This window comes from Paroedura picta, chromosome 9, assembly GCF_049243985.1.
Source record: "Paroedura picta isolate Pp20150507F chromosome 9, Ppicta_v3.0, whole genome shotgun sequence".
NCBI classification, from domain to species: Eukaryota; Metazoa; Chordata; class Lepidosauria; order Squamata; family Gekkonidae; genus Paroedura; species Paroedura picta.
The window spans coordinates 33177048-33190540 of NC_135377.1; the positions used below are offsets into that span (position 1 = coordinate 33177048).

Genomic DNA, 13493 nt, shown 5'->3' on the forward strand with positions numbered 1-13493 from the left:
TTTAAAATTCAAAATACTCTTCAAGCCTTTCATTGTGCAATTTTGTCTCTCAACTGCTCCACCTAAGCAATTATTTTGGAAGAATTAGCAGGAAGTGGATAAAGTTTCATGGGTTTAGAGCTTGTGGGCCTTTCCATTACTCATGACTACAGGGAAGTTCCCTCCCCATGTGAACTATATAATGTTAATCTGTCACGTATTATTTGGATGGTATAAGCACTATATAAGTACCCTTTTTATATATACAAAAAGCGGACTGAGAACTATTTCAGCATGCTGGAATGACATGACACAGTGGTGCACTATGAATAGCGCGACATTGGTGGGGCTAATAGCATGACATTACTGTGGTCTTTCCCACAGAATTAGTATTCTACCAGGAGGGGAGACAATGAGTCACAGAGTGTTTCTGCACCGGAGGCATTGTGCGGGGCTGCAGGCTGGAGCTAGAGGTTGAACAGGTTGTCCCACCTTTTCCTGTTCTCACACGGGGGAGCATTTAGCCCAGTGAATCTTGTCCACCCCAGATTTGTGCTCCCACTTGGAAACTGGGGCAGTGAAGTTCCCAGTGCGGAAACTGTCAGGAAGGGAACTACACCATTGGCTCTGCCATTCACATGATTGACCCTGTAGTATAAGACTGCACCATGCTGCTGCAACTTTCTTTTGTGTCCCCCGCTCCCTATAGTATATGGTTATTGTGTAGTATATTCAGACACATGGCTTTCATGTTACTTACTACTAACACAATTTGCTGCAATCTTAAGAGGGAGAAGAATTTTTAATTGGGGGTTAATATACAGCAGAACTCCACTGCTCTTTTTACTATTTACTGAAATAAATTCTTTACCCAAATTTTAAAGGCCCAATAGTTTATACCCTTTTTTTCTAATATGGGTCTCTTATAGCCAAATAATTTCTTTTAACTTTTTCAAATAATGAAACATTTTTCTTTTCTGAGAAACATTGGCTCAATTTATGTTCCATGTTAAAAATTTGTACTCCATAATCAAACACCAAGTTTTTTCCAGCTCCAGCTGTTGTGACTCTCATATACTTCTGGAGACTCCATTGACATCTCCTCCAACCCTTTTAAAACATTCTAAAACTTCTCTCAAGGTTTGCGCAGACTTCAGTCTATATCTCTGCTGTATAAAAGAAACAAACCTCCCAATTTGTCCTATCGAAATGGGATCTTTCCCTTCTGTACCTTTGTCATTTCCCCCTTTCTCATTTGTTCATTTTATCTTTTCTACCTTGTATATCACGTTTTATCTTTATCTTTTCCCCTAAAAAAACTGAATTAAATTTTTTTAAAGAGGAAGAACAGGCATGAGCGAAGTACAACTCCAACTTACAGCCCTCTTCTCCTAGTCGTCAACTGTTATCCTTAATAACACGGGGTGTTATGGTACTTGTACTGGCTTCCTCAGAGAATCGTATTTATTTTAAAAAAAGGGAAAAAAAGGAACCACCTCAAACCCACATAAATCAACCTTCCACCCCATGGGCTGGTTAAGACACGAAGTTAAAGTACGGAGTAAAACACGGCACACTAAAATCAACCGAAGGGCAGCGCCAGCTTCCATCAAAGATAAACACCATGATGGGCAGTAATTACACCCCGCCGGCCAAAGCACAGGGCAGCTTCCACCTGGCGCCGAAGGGATAGTAAAACGGGCGCCAGGCGAGCACGCCGGGGAGGGGAGGGGAGGGGAGGGGGAAGGCCTCTTTCCACAGAAAAGGTTCCCCAGGCGAGTTCTAAAAGGCGGAAAGAGCCGCGAATGGGCAACGAGCCCAGCCCTCCATCCCGGGTCAGGGCTGAAGGCGCGCCCGAGAATTCGTGCCGCTCTGGCCAGCTGCCGGAGGGAGGGGAAAAGCCTTCAGTCAAAAAGGAATGCAACAAAAGGCCCTCAAGCGCGGAGTCCCCGAGGCTTAAAGGAAGAACTTCGCGCGAAGATGCCTCCAAACCGCCTTCCTCTCACTTCCCCTTCGCTGAGGGGAAAGAGCCAAGGCGGCTCTGACGTCACGACGTAGGGCTCGTCGCCGTTCCCGCCGCGCGCAGGCTAGCCCCGGCTCGTGCCTCCTGTTGGGGCGAGCCTTGCTCGGTTGGGGGCTGTGCTGCTGGGAGGGGCCGAGCCAGGCCCCCGCGCGCGCCGCTCCCTCTCTCCCCCCCCCCCTCGCTCGCCTCGCTTCCGGCGCCTCCACCACAGGCACTGCTTGGCCCCTCCCCTCGCGCGCGGGGCCGCGCCTCGTGCCGGACAATAGCGGGGCTGCCGCAGCCGAGCGAGAGCGGCGGGGCGTGTGTGTGCGCGCCTGTCGGTGGGGCTCTCCCGGACCAGCCCGACGCCGCAGCTCGCAGCCGCCCCCTGGGCCCGGTCACCGACGCCAATGAGCGGCGGCATGCGGCCGTACCGGCTGCGGAGCTGACTGGGGAGACGCGCCGCTTCGTCCTCCTCCTCCTCCTCCTCCCCCCTCGAGACTTGCGTCGCCCCCCGCCTTGCCGTGCCTGCGGTGGAGCCCGTGCGGTGCAGTGGGGTGGGTCGGCGGCGGCGGCGGCGAAGGGAAGAAGCTCGCCCGCTGCCCATCCCGCCCCATTTCCCGCTCCGGGACAGGTGAGGGCGGCGTGCCGGGCCTCGGCCTGGCTTTTGTGGGCACCCCAGGAGGCGAGGTGGCGGCGGTGCTGCCTCCGTTTCAATGGAAGTATGTTACCAACTGCCTGTGCTGCCCCTGGACAGACCGGTCCCGCAGCATGTCCTCAGCCGCAGAGGGGCCATCAGCTTCAGCTCCAGTTCCGCGCTCTTCGGTTGCCCCAACCCCAGGCAGCTTTCTCAGGTGAGCCCCCCCCCCATTTGCTCAGGTTTCCATCATGCAGAAATGCGGGGAGGGGGAGGCAGGGAAGAGAAAGAAGCGCCGAGGGAAACTCGCAAATGAGATGGGATCAAAAGCCTTGCAGGAGCTCCACAGATCGGCTTGCCTCTGCGGCGACTCTTGGCTCTCTGCAGGGCTCTTCTGGATTCCTTAACACTTTTGTCTGCGGGGTGACTTGATGCTTAATATTCATTAAAATGCCACTTATTCTTTTAGGTGGCCTGCTGTCCTCGACGTTATGTCAGTTCAAGGGAGACTAGAGCACTGAGTCATCTGATGGCTGTCAAAATGCTCATCTGTTCAAGATTGCTGCTGAGAACCAGGGATGAGAGTAGCCAGAGCAAGGAATACACCTGCACTTGTATTGTCTTAATTATTTACTGGGACAAATTCTAGTCTTTAAAGTGCCTTACTTAACAAGAGTAGTATTTATTTACTTCATTTACATCACACCTTTCCATTGGGACCCAAAATGGCTTACGTTGTTCACAATAACCTTGTAAGGTAGGCTAGTTTAAGAGTTCGTAACTGTACCAAGATCAGTTAGCATGCTTCTGTGGCAAGATTAAACCAGCCATTATTTCAGTTGTACCCATTATTTTCAAATGTTTCGTGGGAAATTGTTTTCCTGCTCTAAAACCATTTGTAACTGCTGGAACTTTGACAAACTGCTGAAGATTTGCAGTCAAGTTTGTTTCTTACTTTGTTGGAATGTCTAATTCATAATGTATTAAAAGGATCCCGGCATTAATTATAACAGTAACCAAATTTAACCATAATAAATGTAGGTAGGCAGGATAATATGGGAAAATAGATTGTGTTGCTGTTTTTGGCTCTCTTTTCTTCAAATGTTTTGAGGATTGCGTTTCCCATCTGTTGTTGCCCTGATTCAGTCTGCTGAGATTTCCCTGCAAATGGTAATAAATCTCTGTATTTTAAGGCATTTACCCAAAATGAAAATATAAGACAATGCACTTTATTTTTTGATGAATTTCTTAAATTGGGTGAGCTACAGTTTTTGGTATCCTGAAGTGCTGAGGATTATCCCTGGTGTTTAGTCATATGTGATTGGTTCTTTTGGTAGATGAAGAGATAATCAGCCAGGGTTTTATTTTGTTTTGTTCTTCTGGTATTTGATAATGGCACATAAGAACTTGCTGCAACATATGTTGATTATGAAATAGTAACTGTGAAGAAGAACGTGGAAGTGTTGGCAGAATGTATGAGAGCTGTCAGAATAGGTTATGCTGTTTGGAATGGACAGTAAAAACTTAAAATGTGTAATTGTATATGATGAGCATATATCTACAACAGAATCCTTCCCCCCATTTAAAAAAATGAAAGAAGACTAATGAAGTTTTTTTTAGGAGTAAAACAACATAGGGCAGGGGTAGTCAATCTGTGGTCCTCCAGATGTCCATGGACTACAAATGCTGGCAGGGGCTCATGGGAATTGTAGTCCATGGACATCTGGAGGACCGCAGGTTGATTACCCCTGGCATAGGATGATTAACCCTTTCACTGATGCAGATTGTTTCTTCCTTAAAAAAAAAATACCAGCAGGATGTGAAATGCAGCTAAGTGCACATATTAAACCCTGCAGAGGAAACAGTTTATTATCTGGAAGTGGCAAGTGGGGGAAAGAAGAAATATGCTATCTGAGCTTCTCTGTGCTACTCCCCTCTAATGTTCTCTATGTTGTTTGATTATTTTAAAAGGATGTTGGGACTGTTGGACCTGAAATATACCAGCCACAACATGTAAGGACTCTGATAGAACTAGCCATAAGGAAATAAAATTAGCCATGATTAAGAAGATATGTTGAGAAGGCTGGTTCCATTAGATTGTAAAATCACCTCCAAATATTTATTTTAATAGAGTAATTTAATGCAGCTAGGTGGCAGATGTGTTTGAATGCATGAATTATACCTGCATTTACTGACCCAGCCAGTGATATGTTCATAGATTTCCTTGGCGAGATTAGTGATTGCATTAAATAAAATAAGGTCATAATACTTAATACCATTTGATAACCACAGTGGATTTTCATACATATTGATGTACGGCTGTGAGTATTGAGCCTAAGATACATACATATCTGTATTTCATATACATATTTAAGTATGGTTTTTTTAACCATTGTAGTGCCAACAGTTGTATTCAAAAGTTCATTTATTCACTAGGGTTGGACTGTTGTAGCGTATAGAGGGTGTGTGTGTGTGTGAACCATGTCTCTGGTTATTACTTTTGGTAATCTTAATATGATGCAGTTGATAATGATTGTCTAAAACAGGCTTTTTCAACTAGGATTTTGTGAAACCCTAGGGTTTCTTGACAGCCTTGGAAGGGTTTCCCAAATAGGTGGGAGTTTTTAAATATATTTTTAAAAATTGTTAAACATCTATCAGATTATATGACTACCACCCCCTCCAAAATGGCCAACGATGTGCTTGGAATGGATGGGAGGGAGAAGGGCCCCAGGTCGGCATGTATACAGCCATATACAACCATATTCTGCACAATTGTGCCATTTCTGGGGGTTTCTTGAAGCCTGAAGAATGTTTCAGGGATTTCTCAGTGGTAAAAAGTTGAGAAAGGCTGGTCTAAGATTTCTAGTTTTACTTGAATGAATGAATACAGATATCACTTTAGGTGACAGTTCACTGCGATCATGCAGAGATCCAAGTTGGTTTCTGGGCCTATGTCTTTTGTTAACAGAGTGCAGCAAATCTGCCTTACAGATAACTTATCTTTTGTCAAAAAATATCTGGAGGTCTACAGCACAAAGAACCATCAACATTTTATTATACCTGTAATATACATACTTTAATCTCCAGTATAACAATATGAAATAACAATTTTTTAAAAGCAAAATAATTTGGGGAAAGTTGCTAAATTTGGACTGGAGGTGCTTAGATTTTTGAGTTAATTTTGTCTTTTCTAATTGTATTACCATGCAAGGAAACAACATCTTTGGTTCCATGCTGTTGAAAAAACGACACATTTTTCAGTAGATTTTTTTGGACATCTTTATCATTTTCAATGCATTTCAAAGACAGGTGGATCCAGGTGGATCTAAAATAAAATTGTCTTTAGACAGTTTGGATTAAATGTTTTGTAGTCATCCTTGTGTAGGTCATTGTTGTTCCTTATTAGAGGTGAGATTGGCAGACAAATTGTAAATATCTGATGAAATGAGAGAGCTTATCCCACAGTTATTTATTAGTTTTCATGTTTCACATAACTCACACACATACTCTTTTGGTGCAATTTACTCTGTGTTTCCAAGTTTTCAATCTGATAACAGTATCCAAACACACAGGGGATATGGCTTTCTTTGAATCTAAGCTGGTGATAAGATTAATTACACTGGTATGGCCTGTATTTATCTGATTCTTTCTTGGAGAGGTTAAATTGTCTTTGGGTTTCTTTCCTTCTATGTTCCTTGGTTCTGAATATAAAGGATCAATAATTTACTGTCAAACATTAAGAGAGACTTAAAGTTACATTCGTATTTGCAGAGTTTGCACTGTAGGCTGCTTCTGTTCCACTGTTTTTGTTTTGTTTGCAGAATCCCCCTTCCACACTTTGTGTGTGAATTAGGTTTGTGTTCCTAGGACTGGGATAGTATTGCTGCAACACATGGAGTCTCAAACCATGGAGTCGAAGCAGGGGGTTTGAGACCACCTTGTGAATACCAGCACCACTGTGCTGCTTTGAGTGTCCTCAGTATATAGTATATAAACGTTGTTAACAGATCCTCCACAAGAATGAGCTTGTATTGTGTTGTAAGAAAGAGGGCCATATCTTAGCGCTAGATCCTCTGCTCTGCATTCAGAAGGGCCCAGGTTCAGTCCCTGGTATCTCCAGTTAAAAAATGATCAGATAGTAGGTAATATGAAAAATCTTTACCTGACATCACGGAAAGCTGTTGCCAGTAGACAATACTGAACTTGATAGAGTCTATTCTGACACAGTGTAAGGCAGATTCATGTGTTACTATGCTTACAATTTCATACTGAGGAGTTGTACCTGAGTCAAGCCAATAATTTGTCAGACTGCTACTGCTTCCTGTTCTACTGATAAATTGCAGAAGACTTATAGGTAAGTATATTGCTAAGGACAAAAAATAAGAGCAAATTAGCCTTTATGAGATAATAGTTCACTCTATAGGATTGTCTTACTGCTAATTTTTGGAGGAGCATATTTGAGAGATCAAGCTACTTGGAAAAAATAGAGTGGTCATTTGCAGCCACTTCTGAACTGGCTTCAAGTATTGAGTCTGTGCACGTGAAACATTAGATAAGTTAAGGTTCAACTAAAGCTGCAGTTCTCAAATTCTATTGTTCTTCATTAAGTACAAAAATATAAATCGATTGGTAATGGGTTAGATCTGCTGCTCTTGATGTGGAGCAGTGTCAGTGAGGGCAGCTTATATCAGACTCCATAGACCATGGTTAAGATCTGGAAATGTCTCTGTCTCATAGACGCTCTCTGCTTCGCTTCATTGTATATTCCATATTCACTTTCCAGTATTAACCAAGGTAGTGTAAAGACTTCCCTGACTGGCTTTCAGCCAAAGCTTAGTGAGCTTATCAGTGGCAGTGATGCAGATGTAATGCTGCAACATGATTAATGATGCAAAGAGAGAGGGTGGAATTGACTTGAGAGAAATTAGGCTGGTAGTGAAAGGAGTACATGCACTTTTAGGATCTTTTGATCTCTTAATCTTCTCTGGCCGTAGATTAGAAAACATTGACTTGAAATGAGTTTTATGTATCTGAGAGTACCATGGAACGTTCTACCTCTTTTACCAGAACTTCTTTGCAAGAACAGTTCTTTTTTATTGTTTTCTGTCTAGTGCACATGAAATTTGTACATAGGAGATCATTAATATTGGAAAAGTTTTTTTTAATGTGTGCATTTTGTTGAGAGGATTGTTGTGTATGATTTATAATTAAAAACATTCTTAGATTTTAATTATTGTTAATGTATCTGCTTTTTGAATATGTATGCTTGATTTTAAATAAAAAAGAATCTTGTACATAGGATCAGAACCGTTGAGTGTGAAGTAGCCTAGTCATAGAGAAATTCTATAGATTAGGAAGATGTTTAATTTGCAATGTGATGCTCAGAAGTTAAGCAAAAGTAGCTTTCCTAGGTTGTCAGAACTCTACAGCTCAGACTTTTCTAGTAGCTTTCTATGTCCGTGAATGGGAAAGATGGCAGTTGACGTATTAAAAGGGAATAATCAGTAAGAAAATAATAAATGTCATATAATCAACAAATCATATAATAAGTTCATTTGTTAGGAATTTTCTGGAGTCAGGAGACTAGAACCTTTTACTTCCTAGAGAGTGAGGCTGGATGGGGAATAAAGGAGGGAGGAATTCTTTGCGGGAGGTTAATGTTTAGAATGCAGAGACAGTTGCCTCATTGTTGAGATGACTCTGGTCTTTACTTTTGGAATCAGTCTGATTTTAAAGAAATCATTCACTTGGGAGCTGACATATGGATTGCCACAAGGACCTGTATAATTATTATTATTGTTTTTGCGATTTATTCCCCGCCACTCCCTAGCCGGCTCACGGTGGGTTACAACATCTTATAAAATCCCCATTAAAACACCCATTAAAAGACATTAAAAATCCTCAACATGCTGGAAAACCCACTCCCAATCCCTGCTACTAGAGGGGTGGAGAAGGAGGTCTAAAGGTGTACTACTCAAACCCGGGGGGGGGGGGGCAAGAGCTCTGTTTTACAGGCCCTGCGGAATGCTGTTTATTATGCTATTTAGTAAGACCCCCTTAAGGAGGTCATCCAAAATTCTGGAGTGAGTTGTCATCAACATGCTAATAACAGCTATATATTCCTCTTAATAAGTCACCAGCTGCAACTGCTTATATCCTGTCCCAGTGTCTGAATGTACTGTAGGACTCGAGAGGCTGAGGGACAACAGACAGAAGGTATATCCAGATAAGATGGAGGTGATGCTCTCTGCAAGGAACACTTGTAATAGGATTGTTCTTCCTATGTCCTCAGTGTTATACAGCTTTTACTGAAAAAACATGGGATTCTCTGGATCCCGGTCTCCTGTTGAAGAAACAGTTGACCATGACAAAGAAAATCCCTTTTTCCCCTCCCACATAGATCCAGTTTAGGAAGCTGGCTACTTGCTTGCAGACCTCTTATCTGGCCTCACTAATCCATGTTTTAGAAACCTGGAAGCCAGGTTACTTAATATACTATACATGGGGCTGCCTTTGAAAGCAGTTGGAAACCTCTGCTGATGCAAAGTGCAGTAGCCTGATTGTTATCATGGGTGGGCTACTGGGAGCATGTCATTCTAAGGTCTCTTTAGAGATTGCTGCTTAAGTTTCTGGATCCAATTGAGGCCGAGTGGCCTCAAGCCCAAATACTTGAAGGATCAACTCTTACTGTATGTTCTCAAGTGACATCTTTGTTCTTCCCAGCAGAGCTGATTGTCAGCACATAGTTTTCCAGGCTAAAGTTTTTTCAGTGTCTGCTTCATATCGGTGGACCAGCTCTCTAGAGGACAGGGTGCTTCTGTCCTTTTTACAGTATTATGGCAGTTTTCTAGAGAGCTTTTGGAGAACGTTGGGCATAAAGTATAAAGAGTGACTTTTAATACATTTTATATGTAACTGTAATGGACAGCAGACTGCTGATGTATTGTACTAGTCTTGATTGACATGGGATTCAAATGGAATTATACTGTTTACCTTCAGGGAGGTGCAGTTAAAAGTAGCAGTTAAGAGTGAAAGATCGAAGAGAATCTTGAAACAGGGAAGTGAAACTGGTAGCCCTTCCCTGAGAGAAGTAGCTCCTAGGAAAGTGTGAAGAAAGGAACCTTGGAAGCTGTATGTATATTCCTCCCTCCCTTCATGGACTTTAATAATTTTTGACAAATAAACTCATTCTTATTTAGAAGTGACAGCTAAGTGATCTCTCAATGGCTTAAATCTTTCCTCCAAGGTCAGGAACAGGGGGTGATGCTTATAGAACCTCCCAGGGGCATGCCCTAATGCAGTGGTCCCCAACCTTTTTATCACTGGGGACCACTCAACGCGTTTTACTGAGGCCAGGTGGGGGGGTAGTTTACTCCTCTACTCTCAACCACTGCCCTAGCGCTCTCTGATTGCTATGGTAATGTTTAAACATCCATTCAAAATAACATACAGACATGCCACAACAATGAAGTGTGTTGTAAAGGGCTGGGGGGGATGAAGTAAAGGGCCGGGGGGGGGGGAAGAAGGTGTCCTTCGGGGCCACCTCCAATTAGTCGAAGGACCACATGTGGTCCGCGGCCCACAGGTTGGGGATCGCTACCCTAATGCACAAGTTCCACAGGGAACTATTCTCTGATGTTATTTACTGTCTACATGCATCCCCTTTCCCAACTAATTCAGATTTTCGTGCTAGGGTGTCATCAATATTCCAGTGCTACCCAGTTGTATCTGATGATGGACAGCTATCTATCCATACCCCCGATAATCTTTGGCCAGATGCATGGAGGCTTTGACAGGCTGCCCAAGTAGAGTCAGCTGAAGTTAAATCTAGCTAAGACAGGACCTTTGGCTGGATGGACTTTTTAAACTTGAAACTAACTTGACTGTCTGTCTTGACGATTTCTGCATAAAAGTGAAACAAAACCATTTATGTGTTGTGTAAATTAATATTAGTCTATTGTGTGCCATATACCAACAATGAGTTTTTAAATTGTTTGCCATTTTAGACTGAGTAAGAAAATTTCTGTATACGTTTAAACAACTGCGGGTGGGATGGGGAAGTACAGACAGATAAATAAAACAGAAAAAGGCGCTATTCAGCCAAGAAATAACAGAATTTGGGAACCATCATAGGATCATATACACATTTATTATTTTACCATGTTTATACCCCTTGTATCCTAAGATGCTCAGGAGAAAGGTGGGTATATAGTTATAATTAATAAAATTCCAAGGGAGTGTTCTCAGAATTTCTAAGCAGAAATTCTATCACTAAAAATCAGACCAAATGAAAGATGGCTTCTGAAAATTGACCTAGTGAGAATCAATACTAAAATAGTCAAATTTATTGTATATAGCCAGAGGCCATCCATACTAAAATATCAGTCAGTCATATTTATTGCGTATAGCCAAAGGCCATTGCAAACATACAAACAAGCAATTGATCATCTCAACTAAGTGAACTATACAGTTTCAATATAAAATCGCTATATTTTCATTGCAGCTAAGGCAAAAAAAGCTATACTATGAGTTATACAAGAGTCTAAATCTGACAATAGCAAGCATAATACCTCTGGCTCTCTGTACCCTTTGTATTTAGCATGACGCTTTCCCAGAAATTTGAATCCTGGCTCTAAATAAAGAGGGCAGTGAAGTACATAATGAATTACATCTTCTTCAGCTGGTTCTCCACAAATGCGGGTCCTTGTTTCAATTGGTACCTGTGCATATCTACTTTCCAAGTAGGCTGTCGGCATAATCTGAAAACATAGGCCTGTAAAAGCCTTTCTAAGCTAAGGGTTACTAATGTATGTTAAGTATGACGAACAATCAAAATCTGATAATTCTCCTATATCAAGGGAAAAAGTTTGTTTGATTTATAATTGTTCTTTTATGGCATCCTGGCTAAAGATATATTAATGAGTGGCGGTCCCCGGAAGATTCTAATTGTCCATCGGGTATGTCATACTGTGCCAAAAGAGAGTTAGAATAATAGAATCTGTACACCGCCCGTGGCGCCGCGGGCGCCACGGACTAAATAAAACAGTAAGGGGTTCTGGGGCGGGATGTGTCCGGGATGAGGAAGGGTCCGGATTGGACCCTTCCTCATGACAGACAACCGGAGGGACCAAACGGCAGGCGCGAAGCGCCTGCCGAATGGTCCCTCCGATTCCCAGCCCCAGTAACTGCAAGCAGCGCTCAGCGCGGCTCGCAGTTGCTCCCGGCCTGACGTGGTGAGAGGCGCCAAGCGTCTCTCACCGCGTCAGGCCGGCCCCAAGGAAGCCCCCGCCGCAAACACAACACAAGACTCCAGCCGCCGAGAAGCTGCAGAAAAAAAAGAAACACCCCCGGAGGAGCCTTTCGCCGCTAGCGCGACGAGAGGCAGCAGAAAAAAAAACCCCTGTAGGAGCTCCAAGCCGCCGCGCCGACGAGAGGCAGCAGAAAAAAATTAACCCTGTAGGAGCCTTTCGCAGCTCCAAGCAGCAGAAAAAAAAACCCCTGTAGGAGCTCCAAGCCGGCACGCCCACGAGAGGCAGCAGAAAAAAAAAAACCCTGTAGGAGCCTTTCGCAGCTCCACGCAGCAGAAAAAAAAACCCTGTAGGAGCCTTTCGCAGATCCAAGCAGCAGAAAACAAAACCCTGAAGGAGCCTTTCCCAGCTCCAAGCAGCAGGAAAAAAAACCCCTGTAGGAGCTCCAAGCCGGCACGCCCACGAGAGCTAGCAGAAAAAAAAAACCCTGCAGGAGCCTTTCGCAGATCCAAGCAGCAGAAAACAAAACCCTGAAGGAGCCTTTCCCAGCTCCAAGCAGCAGGAAAAAAAACCCCTGTAGGAGCTCCAAGCCGGCACGCCCACGAGAGCTAGCAGAAAAAAAAACCCTGCAGGAGCCTTTCACAGCTCCAAGCAGCAGAAAAAAAAACCCTGTAGGAGCCTTTCGCAGATCCAAGCAGCAGAAAACAAAACCCTGTAGGAGCCTTTCCCAGCTCCAAGCAGCAGAAAAAAAAAAACCCTGTAGGAGCCTTTCACAGCTCCACGCAGCAGAAAAAAAAAGCACCTCCTGGTGTCCCCTGGGTCCTAGCGCCCATTGCATTCCTGGTGGCAATGGGCTTTCTTGCTAGTTATAGAATAATAGAGTTGGAAGGGACCTCATGGGTCATCTAGTCCAACCCCCTGCGCTAGTCCAACCCCCTGCACTATGCAGGACACTCACATCCCTATCGCTCATCTACTGTAACCTGCCACCCCTTTGCCTTCACAGAATCAGCCTCTCTGTCAGATGGCTATCTAGCCTCTGTTTTGGATCATTTTCCATTACTGCAGTCTGAGGAAGTGAACAAGTTGTCTACCTCTTCCTGGGACCTAGTGATAAAGCCCTAAGCCTGGTTGTTAAACTTAACTGAGTTGAGTATTAATTGTTGGTTGGTCAACCTTAGAACATGGAGTGGAGATCCAGTGGTAATCCCAGTTACTTGTACATGTTGAAAGCAATTTTCATTTTTAGATGATGATTGTTTTTCCTGAGGTAGTAACATATATGTAGTATCTTCATTAGGACACTAGTCTTCTGGGAGATATTACAATTGCTATAGTACATTATGTGTCTCATTAGATATTTGCTTTTTAATAAACTAACTTCTTAATGGGATTGAAATCTGTGCTTGGCAGGAACTTCCTCCCCCAAACTATTTAAATCATTAATTTTTAAAGCAGGGTTTGCATTCAACTTTTAGAGTTTTCTCTTGCATTTGTTCAGAAAGCAACTTAGAGGATAATTTCCTGTTAATGCATAAAACAGCATGCAACTTGTAAAATTATAAGCCATTAGAATAGCATTAACATGATATTCTTACCTAAAATTCTTTAATACTAATTAAAA

The 13493-nt window shown here is 43.1% G+C and overlaps 1 protein-coding gene across 3 annotated transcripts in view; it reads left to right on the forward strand.

The window, feature by feature from the left end:
• Positions 1 to 1808: 1808 nt before the first annotated feature.
• Positions 1809 to 13493, forward strand: part of PDE7A (phosphodiesterase 7A) — a 58398-nt gene continuing 46713 nt past the window's right edge. Inside the window, exon 1 of one of the 3 annotated variants that reach the window (XR_013234125.1) lies at positions 1809 to 2835. Coding sequence is in view for 2 of the 3 variants with exons in the window: in XM_077352297.1 (XP_077208412.1) it covers positions 2698 to 2835 (138 nt within the window). In the remaining variant the exon portion in view is untranslated. The remainder of the gene's footprint in view (positions 2836 to 13493) is intronic. The other 2 variants (XM_077352297.1, XM_077352298.1) reach the window with 2 other exon arrangements.